This window comes from Callorhinus ursinus, unplaced genomic scaffold (genome assembly GCF_003265705.2).
Source record: "Callorhinus ursinus isolate GAN/ISIS: 27379988/994484 unplaced genomic scaffold, GSC_fseal_2.0 scaffold7, whole genome shotgun sequence".
NCBI classification, from domain to species: Eukaryota; Metazoa; Chordata; class Mammalia; order Carnivora; family Otariidae; genus Callorhinus; species Callorhinus ursinus.
In genome coordinates, this window is record NW_027397069.1 from 50,725,530 (window position 1) to 50,743,091 (window position 17,562).

The following is a 17,562-nucleotide window of genomic DNA, read 5'->3' on the forward strand; positions in this document are numbered from 1 at the left end:
TTAGGTGTCATTTACTTTGAATGAGGATCTTGCAAATATTCACGATATTGGTGGAAAACCAGCTTCAGTCAGCACTCCTAGAGAACATCCATTTGTCTTACAAAGTGTTGGAGGACAGACATTAACAGTCTTTACTGAGAGCTCATCAGGTAAGTGGGAATAGAATTATTTAATATGATTCCCATACCTGTTGTATAGATCTTCTGTCTCAACATATATTTTGAGGTCATTACCAAGGTTGCTCTACCTGTTGTTCTGTCTACCTCTATTCATAGCATGCTACTTATTTCTCTAAGTACTTTCCTGTGATTAATGAAATTTTGGCTGTTACTCGAAGGGTTTAGTTTCCATTTGGGGCATGAAGAAATAGAACAAAGCAGATGGAAGAGTGTGGTGCATCAAGCTGTCTTCTAGGATGTTGAAGAAACACTAATGTGAGTTTTGCCAAGATAAGGCCATACTTGCCTGTTTTGGTAAACTGATATTTAGCAGTTATAAGTTGTGCTTAAAAAAAGAATACTGCTTAATATTAGGGAATATTTTAGTCTGAATTTTTGCTTTTGTGGGTTTTGATACTAAGAGGGCATTTTTAGTGCAGAGAGATGAACTGTAATGTATTTTGGTTTTGACTTCCAAGAAGCTCTGTGTTAAGTATAGTTTGTAAATTTTGTGTGTTTGCTCTCAGATATTTTACCAGTTCAATAAATCAGGAGCAGGTATTTTAGTTTGTGAATTAAATACAGAGGAAGCTTTTTTGCAGTGTACATCTATGTTTATTTTCATTGTTACTTGATTTTTAACCTTACCTGAATTTAGAATATTACTATTAACGCAGCAGGGCTACTCATTTTAATGGAGCTAATTTCTCATATCTAATTTAAAAAGCTTAGGGGTGCCTGGGTGGCTCAGTCGGTTAAGCGGCTGCCTTTGGCTTGGGTCATGATCCCAGGGTCCTGTGCTGGAGCCCCGCATTGGGCTCCTTGTTCAGCGGGGAGCCTGCTTCTCTCCTGCCTGCCATTCCCCCTGCTTGTGCTTGCTCTGTCTGTCTCTCTCTTTTCTCTGTGTCAAATAAATAAATAAGCATAAAAAAATTTTTTTTAAGTTTATTCGTTGTCTAAAGAAAATGATTTGTGATTTTGAATCTTCATTAAACATTACAAAGAAAGCTGTAAGAAATTATAGTATGTTAAGAATGTTACTGTTTTAAAAAATATGTGTTCAGATAAAATCTTTTGTGGTGTCTTAGATTACCAGTAGCTGTAAAAACTGATCTAAAAAATAAATCGGTTTCCCCCCCACCCCTTGGACATAGAATGTAACAAAATGGTAAATTATAGGGGCGCCTGGGTGGCTCAGTTGTTTGAACATCACACTCCTAATTTTGGCTCAGGTCATGATCTCAAGAGTTGTGAGATGGAGCCCCACATTGGTGGTGGTGGGGTTTCTCTCCCTCTGCCCCTTCCTCTGCTCTCTCTTTTTCTCTGTATAAAATAAATCTTTTAAAAAAACCAAAATCGTGGGGCGCCTGGGTGGCTCAGTCGTTAAGCGTCTGCCTTCGGCTCAGGTCATGATCCCAGGGTCCTGGGATCAAGCCCCACATCGGGCTCCCTGCTCTGCAGGGAGCCTGCTTCTCCCTCTCCCATTCGCCCTGCTTGTGTTCCCTCTCTTGCTGTAGCTCTCCCTGTCAAATAAATAAATAAAATCTTTGAAAAAATAAAATAAAATAAAAAACCAAAATCGTAAATTACAACTTTTCTATCATGTGGTTTAAGGTAACAGTTTTGTTTAATTGCATTATCCTGATGCTACAATAATTTGTAGTGTATTATGGGAGGTAGAAGAAGTTGAACACATGCATTTTCTCTTGGAGAGGATTCAACTATTCAAAAAATATTTAGTGTATGCCACATTATGCAGGGCATAGCATAGGTGTATCCAAGGATTCAAATTTGTCTTGTGATTGGTAATATTCAGTAAGACCTATTGAACCTGTGAGGTTTTCTCTACTTTTGTGGTTGTCCGTGGAGAAGAGGCATATGGCACCAAGACAGTAAACAGGAGGCAGAGCCTTGAACAAAGTTTGAACTACCTTTGCAGAGAAAGGTACCTTATTTCAGTTTTTTTTTCATTTTACTAAGTTGCTGGTTTTTCCAGCGCGTGGTTTATTATACAAAGGAGTGATTTAGAAAGGTAAGGTTTCTACCAAAATTCATCTTCCATTTTTAATCTTATAAATCCTTTAGTTAGTATTGTGCTCTTTTTGAACATTTTGTGTTCACATTTCTGGTTACAGTGTACTCCAAAGTGAATATGGTATTACAAGGATTATCTTGGCAGGGATGTGGAAGAGGATCAAGATGGCCATCCTTTTTCTGGAGTTTGGACAATATGTTCTTTTTTGTAGAACTCTGGTAATACAAATGCAGATCTAAGTTGCTGTTAGATGCTGCACATTATAAGGAATTGTTTGCTTCTTAATCTCTGTAATTTCTGTTTTATGTCATTGTTCCTTGGCTCTCCTTGTACCTTTCTGTGCTTTAATTTTCCTTACTTGTGAAATGTAATAATAATTATTTACATTTATGTATAAATAGTAATTTTTAAAACACTTAGAACAGTACTCTACATAATGCTCAGTAACTATTATTATTACTGTTATTAATTTCAGATCTTATTTTTTAAGATATATGGATATATGGATATATGTACACGTATGTGTATATGTGTGTTTATTTTTTTAAGTAAGCTCCAGGCCCAATGTGGGGCTTGAACTCATGACCCCAAGATCAAGTGTTGCATGCTCTAGTGACTAAGCCAGCTAGGTGCCCCTATATTAGATCTTATTTTTAAACACTTAAGGTTTCAAGTTTATTAAGGCATGTGCATGCATTTTTAGCTCATCTGTGTGTATATCATTTGATGAACTTCAGCCAGTAGAGATTTTTATGTTCGGTGTTTTTTGATTGCCTCGATGACCGAGAAGAAAGCTCTGTAGAGTTGTAATTAACAGTTTATTTGCTTTTCGGAGGAGTATTATGTCATTTGCCATTTCTAATCTTTAAGGTCTCAGTTCTACAGCTGAGTTCTTTGAATCTCTAGGAAGTCATAAGTAGACAGCAGAGGCTCTGTGACTGCATGACATATTTAAAATGCTAGATATAGGGTTGCCTGGGTGGCTCAGTCTCTTGAGCATCCCACTCTTGATCTCAGCTCAGGTCTTGATCTTACAGTTGTGTGTTTGAGCCTCTTATTGGGCCTGCCACTGGGCGTGGAGCCTACTTAAAAAAAATGAAAAGATATATATGTATGCATATTCTTCTGTGGGACAGGACTGTAGCTTTCATTGGAGACTCAGAGGGGTCTGTGACCCAAAAAAGCTTCAGAGTCCACACTTTAGTATTACCTTGGATGATTAGGAACTGGCCAAAGTATGAATAACTGAGCCATTTTACAGTGAGTAAAGCCATTTATTTTACAATGAAATATACATAAAGCAGGCATTATCTTAAATATTTTATGTTTTCCCTCAAGCATAGAGCTGTACCAGCTTATAAAAAATTGCTTTTTTAGGCTCTTCATTTTTTTTAATAGTCCATAGGTCTGTAAAATGTAGAATTTATTAAGAAGAGTTAAAACCTCACTTGTTCAGTGTGTTGAGTTTAATTTTAATAACTTTATTCCTTCTATTAATACACATTTTGCTGGTTTTTGAGAGGTCCCCTTGAACCAATTTTTCTAATGATTCAGTTCTACATATTAGAGTATCTTTGTGGGGATGGAATTAGAGGGACTGATGATATCTTTTACATTGTCTCCTTAATTAAAACAGTCTGCATTTCATGAGTGTTTTATGAACACAATTTGTTTCTAGTTGAGTATTCCTATCTGAGGGAACATGTTTTATTTTTAAGGACTATTTGGGGTTAGCCCTTTTTCTACTCCACATTTCTCTATGAAATTCTAAATCTGTTTCCCTATTAAATATTTTTATTAGCTAGTATCCATATCTCTCTACCCTTGTCTAGGGAGAAATTCCTCATGTGTTTGGTCTTTATTTTTTTCCCCTTGGGTCTTTGGTTTAGTATTTTAATCTACCATTGGTAATTAAATAACTTAGATTTCTTTTATAATTTACACCCTTACCTTTGTTCAAACTTAGGTTTTCTTTATAATTGCAAATTCTAGACTAAAAGTTGTTGTTCATTCATCTGTTTAACAGATGTTTTTAATGCTAGGTCCTGTGTTAGAATAAGACTAGACTTGGAGTTGCCTGGGTGGCTTAGTTGGTTGAGCGTCGGCCTCTGGCTCAGGTCATGGTCCCGGGTCCTGGGATCAAACCTGTCGGGCTCCCTGCTCAGTGGGAAGTCTGCTTCTTGCTCTGCCCCTTGCCCTGCTTGTGCTGTCTCTCATTCTCTCTCTCTCAAATAAATAAATAAAAATCTTTAATAAAAAAATAAGACTAGACTTCTGTTCAGCTGGGCAACTGGTATGTGGAAAAAATACTCACTACAGAAAGTGTTCTAATGGAGCTATGTATAAAGAAGAAAAAAGTACTTTAATTGCAAGAACTGTGAAAGACTTCAAAAGTGGAGATAATATTTGAGCTGGACCTTGAAGTAAGCGTGCCTTGAATAGGAGGAAAGAAAGTAAAGATAAAATACATTTTTCTTTCCTTCAGATATCCTGTTCTTCACTTTGCTTTCTCCTACCTGTCATGCTTGGTCATAATCTATCTAAAATCCATTAAATAGTCCTGGTTACATCAAAGCAAAATAGCTCAGTTGTGTACTTGATAGTCTAGAGATGAAAAAGTTTGATTTGGTGCAGTGGGAGTGGAAAAAAGAATCCGGTTCTAGAGATAGTAGACAGTTTTTGGTGATGAATTAATTGGGGGAATTGGGTGAGTGGGAAGTCCAGAATGGTTTCCAGGCTTTTTTTTTTTTTTTTAAGATTTTATTTATTTATTTGAGAGAGAGAGAATGAGAGATAGAGAGCACGAGAGGGAAGAGGGTCAGAGGGAGAAGCAGACTCCCTGCTGAGCAGGGAGCCCGATGCGGGACTCGATCTCGGGACTCCAGGATCGTGACCTGAGCCAAAGGCAGTCGCTTAACCAACTGAGCCACCCAGGCGCCCGGTTTCCAGGCTTTTTGGGCTTGAGCATCTTGATAAGTGGTGAGATCATTACTGAGTTAGACAATATTGGAGGAAATGGGCAGGATAAGAGCTGATAGAACCACGGTGGTGTTTTTGCTCTAAGTTTTCATTATCTTTGACCCCTCTGCAGCAGTTCGTTAATTCAACAAACTGATATTTGTAGCTACTGTTTGCAGGACCTCTTTTATTTAGACTTGGGATACGTTAGTGAGCAAAATCCCAGCCTCTTCATAGTGCTTACGTTTTAGTAAGAGGAAACACCAACAAATAATAAATGTAATGAGTAAATCGTATTGCAGTCTAGAAGGTGGTGAATTATCTGGGAGAAAAGCAGAAAGTGGGATCAGGAGTACTGGGTCGAAGGTGGGGCTATCAAGTTTAATATTTTATTTTATTTTTAAGTAAGCTCTGTACTCAGCCAACATGGGCTTCAACTCTTGACCCCTGAGATCAAGAGTTGCATGCTTTACCGACTGAGCCAGCCAGGCACCCTCGGGCTTGCAAGTTTAAACAGTGTTGTCAGCATGGGCCCATTGAAAGAAGATGGTATTTGAACAACCTTGAACTCCTTCAGATGACTTAGCCATATAGAGTTAGTTAGCCAGCCAGGAGTTTTCAAGGCAGAGGGAACACATTTGCCCTAAGGTGGGAGCAAACCTGGCATGTTCCAGGAATAGCAAGGAGGTCGGTGTGGGGTGGAATAGATGGGCCAATGGGAAGAGGAATAAGCTATTAGTAATAGGAGGCTGGAGAGGAAGGGAGTTAGCAGTGGCAAATCATGAAGGGATTTGTAAACTGGAAGGATCTGGGATTTTATTCTGAGCGAAAGGGGGAGCCATTGGAGGTTTTGAGCAGAATAGAGATTTGATCTGATTTACATTTTTTTTAAGATTTTATTTATTTATTTGACAGGGGGAGAGAGAGCGAGAGCAGGAGCACAAGCAGGGGGAGTGGGAGAGGGAGAAGCAGGCTCCCCGCTGAACAGGGAGCCTGATGTGGGGCTCGATCCCAGGACCCCGGCCGGGATCATGGCCTGAGCCAAAGGCAGACGCTTAACGACTGAGCCACCCAGGTGCCCCTGATTTACATTTTAAAGACTGCCTCTGGCTGGCAGGTTGAGAAGAGACCAAGAGGGCAAGGGTGGAAGCTAGAGGCTAGGGCGGTAATCGGGAAAAATGACAGAGACATGGACCAGAGTGGTAGCTGTGACAAAGGTCTAGGCTCTCATCTGATGTCCAGTCCCATCTTTAGTTGTCTTAACAGGTAATCCGCTTGGATTTTTGATATAAAAATCATACTGATTTTCCCATTCTTTTATTCTCCATATGTTCATATTTCTGTCGGTGATATGTCATCATTCTTTTGTTCTCCTGGCCATTGATAAGTCTTAGTCTCCTCTTACTCTCACATTCAGTCAGGTGCCCCATTTGATTCTATGGTAAAAATCACATGTAAATGTTTAGGCAGTCCTCTGAAGCAGTCCTGTGAAAACTACCCATCCTCTCCACCCTCTCTGGTCCAATCTGCTGGAATCTCTTCTCTTTTACAGTAGCTTCCTGGCATCTGCCTCTGCTTTTCCCCTTGTTTTTCCCCTGTCAGGGATTTGTTTGCCTTTTTTAGCCAAAGCCACCCTTCCTTTACTGCTCTCGTCTTTCTTGATTCTTCCTTCATCTGGACTCTTGGCAGTAAGGTTTGTATTAGTCATTTTGCCCCTGAATTAAACTTTGTGGGCAGGATACTATGTCTCATGCTTATCTCCATCGTGTTTGGGCTAGGATTGGCCAATATTGGATGGGCTTGTTAAAGCAGAGGTGTTAAAATAGTTTATTTTCTCCTAAGAATTACTACTCTAAAGGTACATTTTAGAATGGTTTTTAAGTGAGATGGCTTATTAGTGACTTCCTTCAAAGTTTCTTAAGACATTTGAGGTTCAAAATTGAATATTAAATTCCTTTGTTTCTCACTTTATTTCTTGCTCATTATATTTTTATTTTGGCACAGTTGATTACTTTCTTTTTGCTAATCAGTAGTTTAGCAGTGTGTCCTGTAACACTTGGTTAACCACTGTACACATTATAATAAGCCCTATTCCCTGGATACTATAGCAGCTGAGATAATTGGAAGTATGTGAGAATTTATTTGGTTGTGGCCTGCCTTATTTACTTTCAAGCCTGAATTCGGTAACATATACCAACACCTATTTGTCTTAGAATGTGTCAGTTTGAATTTGAAGAAAACTGTTATATCTGTGGGAATGCTCTTTGAAGATGCTGAATTACCAGTCATGTTGGAAATACTGTAGAATTTATAATGTGCCCTGTGTGGATTATCCTGCAAGAATGGTAAGTGAAGGATAAATATGGGTAGTATTTTTATTTCAAGTTGAATTTTTGTTAGTGGGAAACATTAACTTGATACATTTCCCCCATTTGTTGAGAATGGGATATTAGTTGTATAATTTGCAGAGGTTTGAATTAAGTTTTACTTAGATGTGTATGTGGTTCTTAGTGTTCAAACTACACGTTTCTTCTTCTTCTTCTTCTTCTTTTTTTTAAAGATTTTATTTATTTGTCAGAGAGAGAGAGTGAGAGAGAGAGAGAGAGAGCACAAGCAAGGGGAGCGGCAGGCAGAAGGAGTCCGATGTGGGACTCGATCCTAGGACCCTGGGGTCATGACTTGAGCTGAAGGCGGACACTTAACAGACTAAACCACGCAGGCATCCAAGCAGACACTTAACGGACTGAACCACCCAGGCATCCCAAGCTGTTTCTTCTTTTGTTGAATTTTTTTTTTCCTATCATTGCCTTTAAACATGAGTTACGTTCTATTGCTTAAATCTGCACCATGTGCTTATTACTAGTTACCATGCAGTGGGACTCAGATTTTATTTAGCCTTGTGTATCATAATTGTAATTATTTTATACTCCTTTAGTGCAGTGGTTCTTGAACTTTTTGGTTTCAGGAAGTAACATTTTTATGAAAAAACCCTGTTTTCAACAAAGAACTAGGGGGAAATGTGGCATTTTGCAAATCACATTAATGTCTGGCTTAAAAAGACAAGCTGGATTCTCCTGTCCACTTCTGCCTTCAGTCTATACTGGTATATTAATTTTGGTTGAAGTAACTGAAGAAAATCTGACTTCTTACAAATATGAAGTTACAAAAGGGAGGAGTAATTAATGAAATTTTCTGATAATTTTGCGTATTCTTTTGATATCACACCAAAATTCTCTAAGGGGTAGTTTCTTAAAGGTTTGTTACAGTATAAACTTTTTATACTCTGTTACATTGAAATCCATAGGTTTTGGGGTGCCTGGGTGGCTCAGTCTGTTAGGCATCTGCCTTCTGCTCAGGTCATGATCCCAGGGTCCTGGGATTGAGCTGTGAATTGAGCTCCCTGATCAGTGGGGAGTCTGCCCCCTCTTGCTCTACCTGTGGTTCCCCCTGTTTGTGCTCTCTTTCTCTATGTCAAATAAAATCTTAAAAAAAAAAAAATCCATAGGTTTTATCTAGTACTTTGAATGGATCTTTTACCTGTGCATGATTTTGTAACATCATATGTCCATCATTTGGAGAATGTTGGTTCACTGAGTTATGCACTTCTTCCTCATGTTGATATATAATATCAAATTTTGCGTTCATTAACATCACTGAGAAAGTCTTTAGGTTTAAATAGTTGTCAAGCTTATGGTGGGTATACATTTTTCAAAACTGCTAATTTTCATTTTGAAAGTTGAATTTTATTAATGGCGTCAAGTACTCTTGGTTGTTTCTTTGAAAAGTTGGGCTTAGCGGCACCTGGGTGGCTCAGTTGTTAAGCGTCTGCCTTCGGCTTAGGTCATGATCCCAGTGTCCTGGGATCGAGCCCCGCATTGGGCTCCCTGCTCCGCGGGAAGCCTACTTCTCCCTCTCCCACTCCTGCTTGTGTTCTCTCTCTCGCTATGTCCCTCTCTGTCAAATAAATAAATAAAATCTTTAAAAAAAGAAAAGAAAAAGAAAGGTTGGGCTTATCCCATTCGTTTTTGAGAAAGTATCTTCCAGATACCTGAGTCTAATAACCATAGTTTGTGTGGCTGCCCCCAGGCTTTCCACTCTTCCTAATTATGTGCAAAAATCCCTGTAGAAGGAGTAAGGAAGCCAGATTTTTTGCTTACTCTTGAGTAACGGCCATGCCACTGAACATTTGGAATCATACCAGTTTCTGGCAATCTTATACTTCTCAGGAAGAGCAAATTGAACCAAAAATGTATGACTTTAGTGTTTTGTGTATTTCCTGAACTGCCACCAAGTTTTGTGGCTGGTTCAGCTTTGAAATTTCTACCAACTGCCTAAGCCAGGTCTACTCTCTGAAGTTAAACCTAATAGCAGAAAATGTTCCTTTATTCAGTGCCTGGAAAGACAGTAAAAGACATGTTTATATTCTTTTCATATTCAGGTATGCGTGCATAAATACATGTTTGGTATACACTGTAGATTTAATAATTTGGGGATGAAGGTGAGGAGAAAAAGAAAAAATTGGAATTGAAGGATAACATTAAGATTTGGAATCACAAATTAAATTCATTAAGGCCGATTTACTTTTTTTAATGAAATATTTCAAACCTATAATAAATTGTAGAGAATAGTATAACTAGTGTGTAACAGCTATATTTCATAACTGTTGATATTTGCCATATTTGTTTTAAGGCTATAAAATGTTTTAGGTATAGTTGACATCCCATTTTCTTTCTCCTGGTCCCATCCCATCTCCCTATCCAGAGATAACCATTGTTCTGGAGTTTAGTGCATATTATTGTGACTCATTGTGAGAGTCTGCAGTCCCTTACAACAAAAATCTTATTAACAGTTTTACTAAAGAAAACAAAATTCTTTTTTTATACATAATAATTATTTTATTTACTTTAAGATTTTATTTCTATTTGAGAGAGAGAGCATGAGCAGGGGCAGTGGGAGAGGGAGAAGCAGACTCCCCGCTGAGCAGGGAGCCCAGTGTAGGACTTGATCCCGGGACTCCAGGATCATGACCTGAGCTGAAGGCAGACACTTTACCGACTGAACCACCCAAGCGCCCCACAATAATGTATTTTAGAAATTATCACTTAAAAAGGAGAAAATAGAAAATAAGGATAATTTTTAAAATTGAGATATAATTGACTTATAACATTGTATAAGTGAAAGTGTCCAACATACTGAAGCAATACGTTTATTCTGCAGTATGACTGCCATTGTAGCATTAGCTAACACCTCTGTCATGTCACATAATTAACATTTCCTCTAGTGCTGAGAACATTTGAAATCTAATCTCTTAGCAAGTTTAATGTTTACAGTAGAGTTTTGTTGTCTGTTGTCCCTGTACTGTATTAGATCTCCAGGACTTATGTATCTATTAGAAGAAAACAAAATTCTTTAGAGATAGTTTAAGCAGTGTCATCCAAATTTATAGCAATTAGGAAAGTTCAGTGCTTATATTGAATAGAGCTTTTTTTAGTGTAGCATATATCTTGACAAGCCTTTTTGTTGTTATTTCTTTTGTTTCTTTACTCTGTGAATTTTTTTTAGTATAAAATATGTGATCAAAAGTAATTATGAATGAGAAACTTAAAAATTCAATCCCATGTGAGAAATACTGATTTATCAGTGAAAAGTATAAGGATAGGGGCGCCTGGGTGGCTCAGGTGGTTAAGCGACTGCTTTCGGCTCAGGTCATGATCCTGGAGTCCCAGGATCGAGTCCCACATGGGGCTTCCTGCTCAGCAGGGAGTCTGCTTCTCCCTCTAACCCTCTTCCCTCTCGTGCTTTCTATCTCTCATTCTCTCTCTCTCTCAAATAAATAAATAAAAATCTTTAAAAAAAAGTATAAGGATAAAAGAAGACATTTAAGTGTTTTTTGTTTTGTTTTTGTTTTTTTTTTTTAAAGAGAGCATGAGCAGGGGGAGAGGCAGACAGGGAGAAGCAGGCTCCCCATTGAGCCAGGAGCCCGATGTGGGGCTTGATCCCAGGACCCTGGAATCATGACCTGAGCTGAAGGCAGATGCTTAACCATCTGAGCCACCCAGGCGCCCCGAAGACTTTTAAATTTTGTGTTAGCCTTGCCACCCATGCATTTTTTATTTTGGTAATGTAGTCTCTTCTATATCTGTATTGTGGTTATCACACTGTCAATGTTTTGAATATGAGTTAGATAATATTTATAGTATTATTCTTCAGAAGAATTGATCTATAATTTATGCAAGGAATATTAACACATTTGGCTGTCAGTTTTAGTCATTGCTATGAATTTGTTAAAGTAACCTAAATTTCCAGTTCTGTTATTCATAAATTCCGCTTAAATTTTATTGCCTAAAATCTCCTGGAAGTTTGGGTTGTGATTTCTATTAAATAACTAACTTTTTTTGGACCTCTGTCTTTTCTGTATCCTTGTTCGTGATTTTTATGGAGGATGTCAGAAAGCATCGAGTTTTTATCTTTATTGTATGTTTTACTTGCCTGTTCCTAAAATTCTGTGATGCTCATTTTTTTTTTAAAGATTTTATTTATTTATTTGAGAGAATGAGATAGAGAGAGCATGAGAGAGGGGAGGGTCAGAGGGAGAAGCAAACTCACTGCTGAGCAGGGAGCCCGATGAGGGACTCGATCCTGGGACTCCAGGATCATGACCTGAGCCGAAGGCAGTCGCTTAACCAACTGAGCCACCCAGGCGCCCTGTGATGCTCATTTTTTATCATCAAACCGAATTTTCTGTTTTGTAAAGCCATTAAGAACTTAGGAGGTTTTTATTGTACCTGGAGGGACTGATTGGCTGTACGAACATGTTTCTCTTTTTTCTTTTGATTTTCTATAGCTTCCAGGCTTTAAAGTTGGTTCTTTGTTTTGATTCATGTATACTTAACATCTTAGGAAGACCTTGGCTTCTTAACAAAACAAATACAACAGGGTAAAATCAATTTTACAGTGTATAGTACTTGAGGTATTAAAACTAAGTCTTGGAATGATGTTAATTTAAAACTATCTTAATTGTTTTAAACTATCTTAATTTTTTGAAAGTCATTTTCTTTGGCTGTTTCAAATAACTTTATTGCCATTATTTTTTTATTTAAACCTCATCCAAGATTGTTGCACAGAGACACGGTTTTGTCTCTAGTTCTTTGAGCATAAGTGTATTATTCTTACATCAAAATTTAAAATGGAGAAAATGCAGTGTAGCTGATTTTTCTTTCTCTGTTTCATAGCCTCTCATTATAGAAAGAGAAGACACATTACTTGGTTGGCTTTATACTTTTATTGCTTGAAACTGTATTCTGTTGATATGGTAATAGTACTAATACAGTAATTCCCTACAGAAAAAAGAATCTGAGACTTTAAAATTTATTACTTTAAAAAGCAATTCATATTTTTTTTAATTTTTATTTTTTTAAGTAGGTGCCTCACCCAGTGTGGGGCTCGAACTCACCACCCCAAGATCAAGATTCGCATGCTCTACCAACTGAGCCAGCCAGGTGCCCGTATACATGTTTTTATCTTATTTTATTTCATTTTATTTTAAACATTTATTTATTTGACAGTGAGCGCGCATAACAGAGGGAGCTGCAGGCAGAGGGAGAGGGAGAATCAGGTTCCCTGCTGAGCAGAGAGCCCAACATGGGGCTCCATCCCAGGACCCTGGGATCATGACTGAGCCACCCAGGCACCCCCTTATACATATTTTTAAAATAAAGAATATGAGGGGCACCTGGCTGGCTCAGTCAGTTAGAGCATGTGATTCTTGATCTTGGGGTTGTGAGTTTGAGTCCCACATTGGGGGTAGAGTTTATTTTTTAGAAAAGTACTGTCCAGTAGAAATAAGATGCAAGTCGTAATATATTTGTATATTTTAAATATATATATAAATATGTATTTAAAAATAAACATGGATATGGGCGCCTGGGTGGCTCAGTTGGTTAAGCGACTGCCTTCGGCTCAGGTCATGATCCTGGAGTCCTGGGATCGAGTCCCACATCGGGCTCCCTGCTCGGCGGGGAGCCTGCTTCTCCCTCTGACCCTCCCCCCTCTCATGCTCTCTCTCTCTCTCTCATTCTCTTTCTCAAATAAATAAATAAAATCTTTAAAAAAAAAAAACATGGATAGAGTACTGAAGGCTTCCATGTAAGAAAAAAAAAAGTAGCAGCCCCTTTCCCTACAGTCTCATTAGTCCCACTTTTAGGGTACCCAGAGCTGACAAAAAGCTACCTCATAACAGAATAGGAAGGGCTACCAAAATGAGTTTGAAGCCTACATTTGAACTATATTCTTGATTACACTGACCATGATACAAAGTGCCTAGTGTCATTTTATATTTTCGTAGCTATTTGATTTGGAAGAATTGAAGGAACTTTTTATTGAGGCGTAAATATTTATAACATTTATATCTTTATAGCTAACAGAAATAGGTAACCCACTGAGACATATTTTGTTCACTATGGTGAGCACTTTACATGAATTATTTCATTTATTTCATGCAATGAACCTGTGAGGTGTAGGTACTGTTGTTATTTTATTGATGAGAGAAATGGGGTTTACATAGGATATAACTTGACTAACATCGTGCAGCTTATAAGCTTGTGCCCTTGATCCTCATATTAGTTGTTTACAGTGTAAATGCAAGATCAGTTTTGTGATTAAAAGGCAGCATCAAAAAAAAAAAAGGAGAAAGAGAATGGAAGAAATTTAACTTTTTATTTTGGATTTTACACATACACTGAAGTAGAATAATAAAAGGAATCCTGTATGTCTCCACCCAGCTTGAGGGATTTATGGTAGATTTTTTAACATTCTCTCAGTGATTAAGAACAAACTACTTATGTAAAAAGATATTAGGTTCACTTTATTCATACATATTTGCACTCCTCCCCCATCATTGCCCTGTTGAATTTTGCTTCCCCAGGCTCTATAAGGCTATGTACCCCTGTTACTGGTTTTTTTTTTTATCACAGTGATAAATAGTTTTACCTACTATAAAGCTCAGTTCCTTCATAAATTACTTATTGGATTTGCCTTGCAGAAACAAAAATAATCTGCTCAGTTCCTTCATAAATTACTTATTGGATTTGCCTTGCAGAAACAAAAATAATCTGTCTAATCATTGTCTGCAGATGATGAATATATTTTTAATCTGCTGCTTTCTAGGTGTGTATCTTTATATAATTAGTGGAGTGGTTCCTACCTGGGGGCAACTTTGGCAGCTGCTGGAGACATTTTTGATTGTCACAGCTGACTGCTACTGGCAGCTAACTAATGGTCAGGAATGCCACTGAACAGCCTACCTGCACAGGACAGCCCCTCACAACAAAGAACTCCCCAGCCCAAAATGTCAGTAGCGCCAAGGATGAGAAACCATGGTCTCATATAAGAGAAGCTATTTTTATTTTTAGCAGACAAGCTATTTGATATAACTACTGGTGATATTAAAGTCATAAAATAAATGGGGTTTTTTTGAAGGTGCCAACAGGAGTGACCAAAACCTGTTTACCTCCCCAGTAATTGTTTTTGTTCTTCTCCTCCTCTCCCTTTCCTCCTGCTGCTTTTCTTCTCTTATTGTGTCAGAAGAAATTTGTTTGCTTTTAGGAGACTACCCTTGAGGTTTTATCTTTATACGGATTTTTAAAAAATATCTACTCTTAAGCATCATATTTTTTCACTAGCCATTGTTTGTCACATTACTTCTTTAAAACAATTTGAGGTGTTTACCATGATCACAAAAGCACATTTTTCTTACTTTGTACAAGTTCTGACTGAAGAAAACTCTTAGAGCAAATAAATATTGTGATTTACACATGGCTTTTTATTGCTCATGAAAAAATTCTTACATTTAGAAAGATATGGCTTGTCTCCTACCTTATCCACTTTAATTCAAGCTTGATTTAATTCTTCAAGCTTAAAGATTCATATTTAGTAAAGAGAAAAAGCAATATAAAGTCAAAATGTGGCTGATTTCTCACCTATATATTAGTATATTAGTAGAGCAGAATTATCTGTATTCATCTCTATTCATGGTAAAAGCTTACCAGGAAACGGTCGCCTGGGTGGCTCAGTCGTTAAGCATCCGACTCTTGATTTTAGCTCGGGTCATGATTGCAGGGTCATGAGATGGAGCCCAGGATCAGGCTCTGTGCTGGGTGTGGAGCCTGCTTAAGATTCTTTCTCTCCCTCCCCCTCTACCCCCCTCCTCTCCTTATCTCTAAAAAAAAGAAAGAAAGAATAATAATGAAAGCTTACCAGGAAAGAAAAATAAACTTTCTTTTCCCTTCCCCCACCCTCAGTTTTTTCTTTAACTTTTCATTGTGGAAAATTTTTAAGCATATACAGTAGTAGAGAAGTAGTACAGTTAATCTTGTTTCAGCTATACCACAGCCACTGCCCTTTGTATCCCACAGGATGACTGATTGATTGATTAATAGATTTATAGAGAAGAGAGAAAGAAAGGAGGGGGGAGAGGGGCAGAGGGAGAGGGAATCTTAAGTAGGCTCCTCGCTCAGCACAGAGCCCGATGCAGGGCTCGATCTCATGACCCTGAGATGATGACCTCAGCCAGAATCACCAGTTGGATGCTTAACCGACTGAGCCACCCAGGAGTCCCATGGATCATTTTAAAGAAAATCTCACACAGTATATCATTCTGTCCTAAAATTCTTCAGGACATGTCTCCATAAGGATTCCTTTTTTAAAAATAAACAACCAGAATACTATTAGAATACCTTAAAAAAAAAAAACAGTAATTCCAGTATCATCATAGATCTAGTCAGTGGGAGCTATCATGCTCAAAATCCAATGTTCCTTGATTTTTTTCCCCTCTTCTGATGTATGGTTCAGTTCTATCTGAAATCACAGTGGTTTGCAGTTGCACAGCTCACAATGTTCACTTGTAAAGGTACCACTGGAGAAAATACAATTCATCAAGTCATTTATATTACTATGAAGGCGTGAGCACCCTCTGTAGAACTGTTTAAGGAATTTGGCTGATAAAGAAGTGAGAGAACATTGGGTGTCAACTAAAAAAGAAAAAAAGACAAAAAAGAAATCATTTCTAGAGCTGTACTGAGGCACTAATGTCTAACTTGTGTCGTTGTTGATGGGGGGAGTTCCTGAGCTGTGTTTACTGAATGTATTTGGATTATTTTCAGATTGTATATAGTTAAAGTTAATAAATGGATGCATTTATGAAGAAGAAAATTTTAATGCAATATGACCAATCTCTAAAGAATAGAGGGCTTTTAAGACAAAGGTTAACAATAAAATAAAAGCAGGTGGTATAAGAATTTATATGATGAATGGAATAAAAAATGTTCATTAATTTAGATAGTTAATATGATAGGGACTGTATCACTATATGTCAATATAAACAATGGGGACATTATATACAATTTGTACACAAACCTCAATTTACAGTATTTCTTATTTGCAAAATAAAATAAATTGAGCAAGAAGGATAGAGAGACCTCTTGGAGTTTAAGTTTAAAATTTCTTGAAAGTCAGATCAGTTTATATGTCTTTAATGCAAAACAACTTAGTGAACGTTTTTAAGTTCTGAAATAAAAGTTGTCTAACTGGCCTGTCCAGAGGTGAAACCACTAATAGAGAGCCAGCGTGTTTGAAAAGAAATGCAGCTGATTATTATTATTTTTTTAAGAGCTCTATGTAGGGTGCCTGGGTGGCTCAGTCGTTAAGCGTCTGCCTTCAGCTCAGGTCATGATACCAGGGTCCTGGGATCGAGCCCCGCATCGGGCTCCCTGCTCAGCGGGGAGTCTACTTCTCCCTCTCCCATCCTCCTTGCCTGTGTTCCCTCTCTGACTGTGTCTGTCAAATAAATAAAAAAATCTTAAAAAAAAAAAAGCTCTATGTGTATAATCAGTCCACACTTTCTTGCTTATATTATATCATTAGCTATTCCAAAAGAAGAAGTGAACAAAAACCCCTACAGACACATTCTGTGTTTTCCCCCTCCCCCTCTAAAAGAGTCTTGTCTTGAGAATATTTTATGGTTAGAAGTTGTAGCCTTCTGGGGCGCCTGGGTGGCTCAGTCATTAAACGTCTGCCTTTGGCTCAGGTCATGATCCCACGGTCCTGGGATCGAGCCCCACATCGGGCTTCCTGCTCTGCGGGAAGCCTGCTTCTCCCTCTCCCACTCCCCCTGCTTGTGTTCACTGTCTCGCTGTGTCTCTCTCTGTCAAATAAATAAATAAATTCTTTAAAAAAAAAAAAAAGTTGTAGCCTTCTCTGCTCATACAGAAAAACAGCACACCAGCTTCAGTTTCTTTTTTTTTTTTTTTAAGATTTATTTATTTGAGAGAGTGAGTGAGAGAGCAAGCGCACAAGCACATGCATGAGCGGGAGGGGCAGAAGGAGAGGGATAGAGAAGCTCAAGCCAACTCCATG

The 17,562-nt window shown here is 38.0% G+C and overlaps 1 protein-coding gene across 1 annotated transcript in view; it reads left to right on the forward strand.

The window, feature by feature from the left end:
* The window catches only part of GTF2F2 (general transcription factor IIF subunit 2), a 153,254-nt gene that overhangs the window by 25,226 nt on the left and 110,466 nt on the right, over window positions 1-17,562 (forward strand). The window contains exon 4 of the mRNA XM_025875004.2: window positions 5-149. Within this exon, the coding sequence (XP_025730789.1) occupies window positions 5-149 (145 nt within the window). The remainder of the gene's footprint in view (window positions 1-4; window positions 150-17,562) is intronic.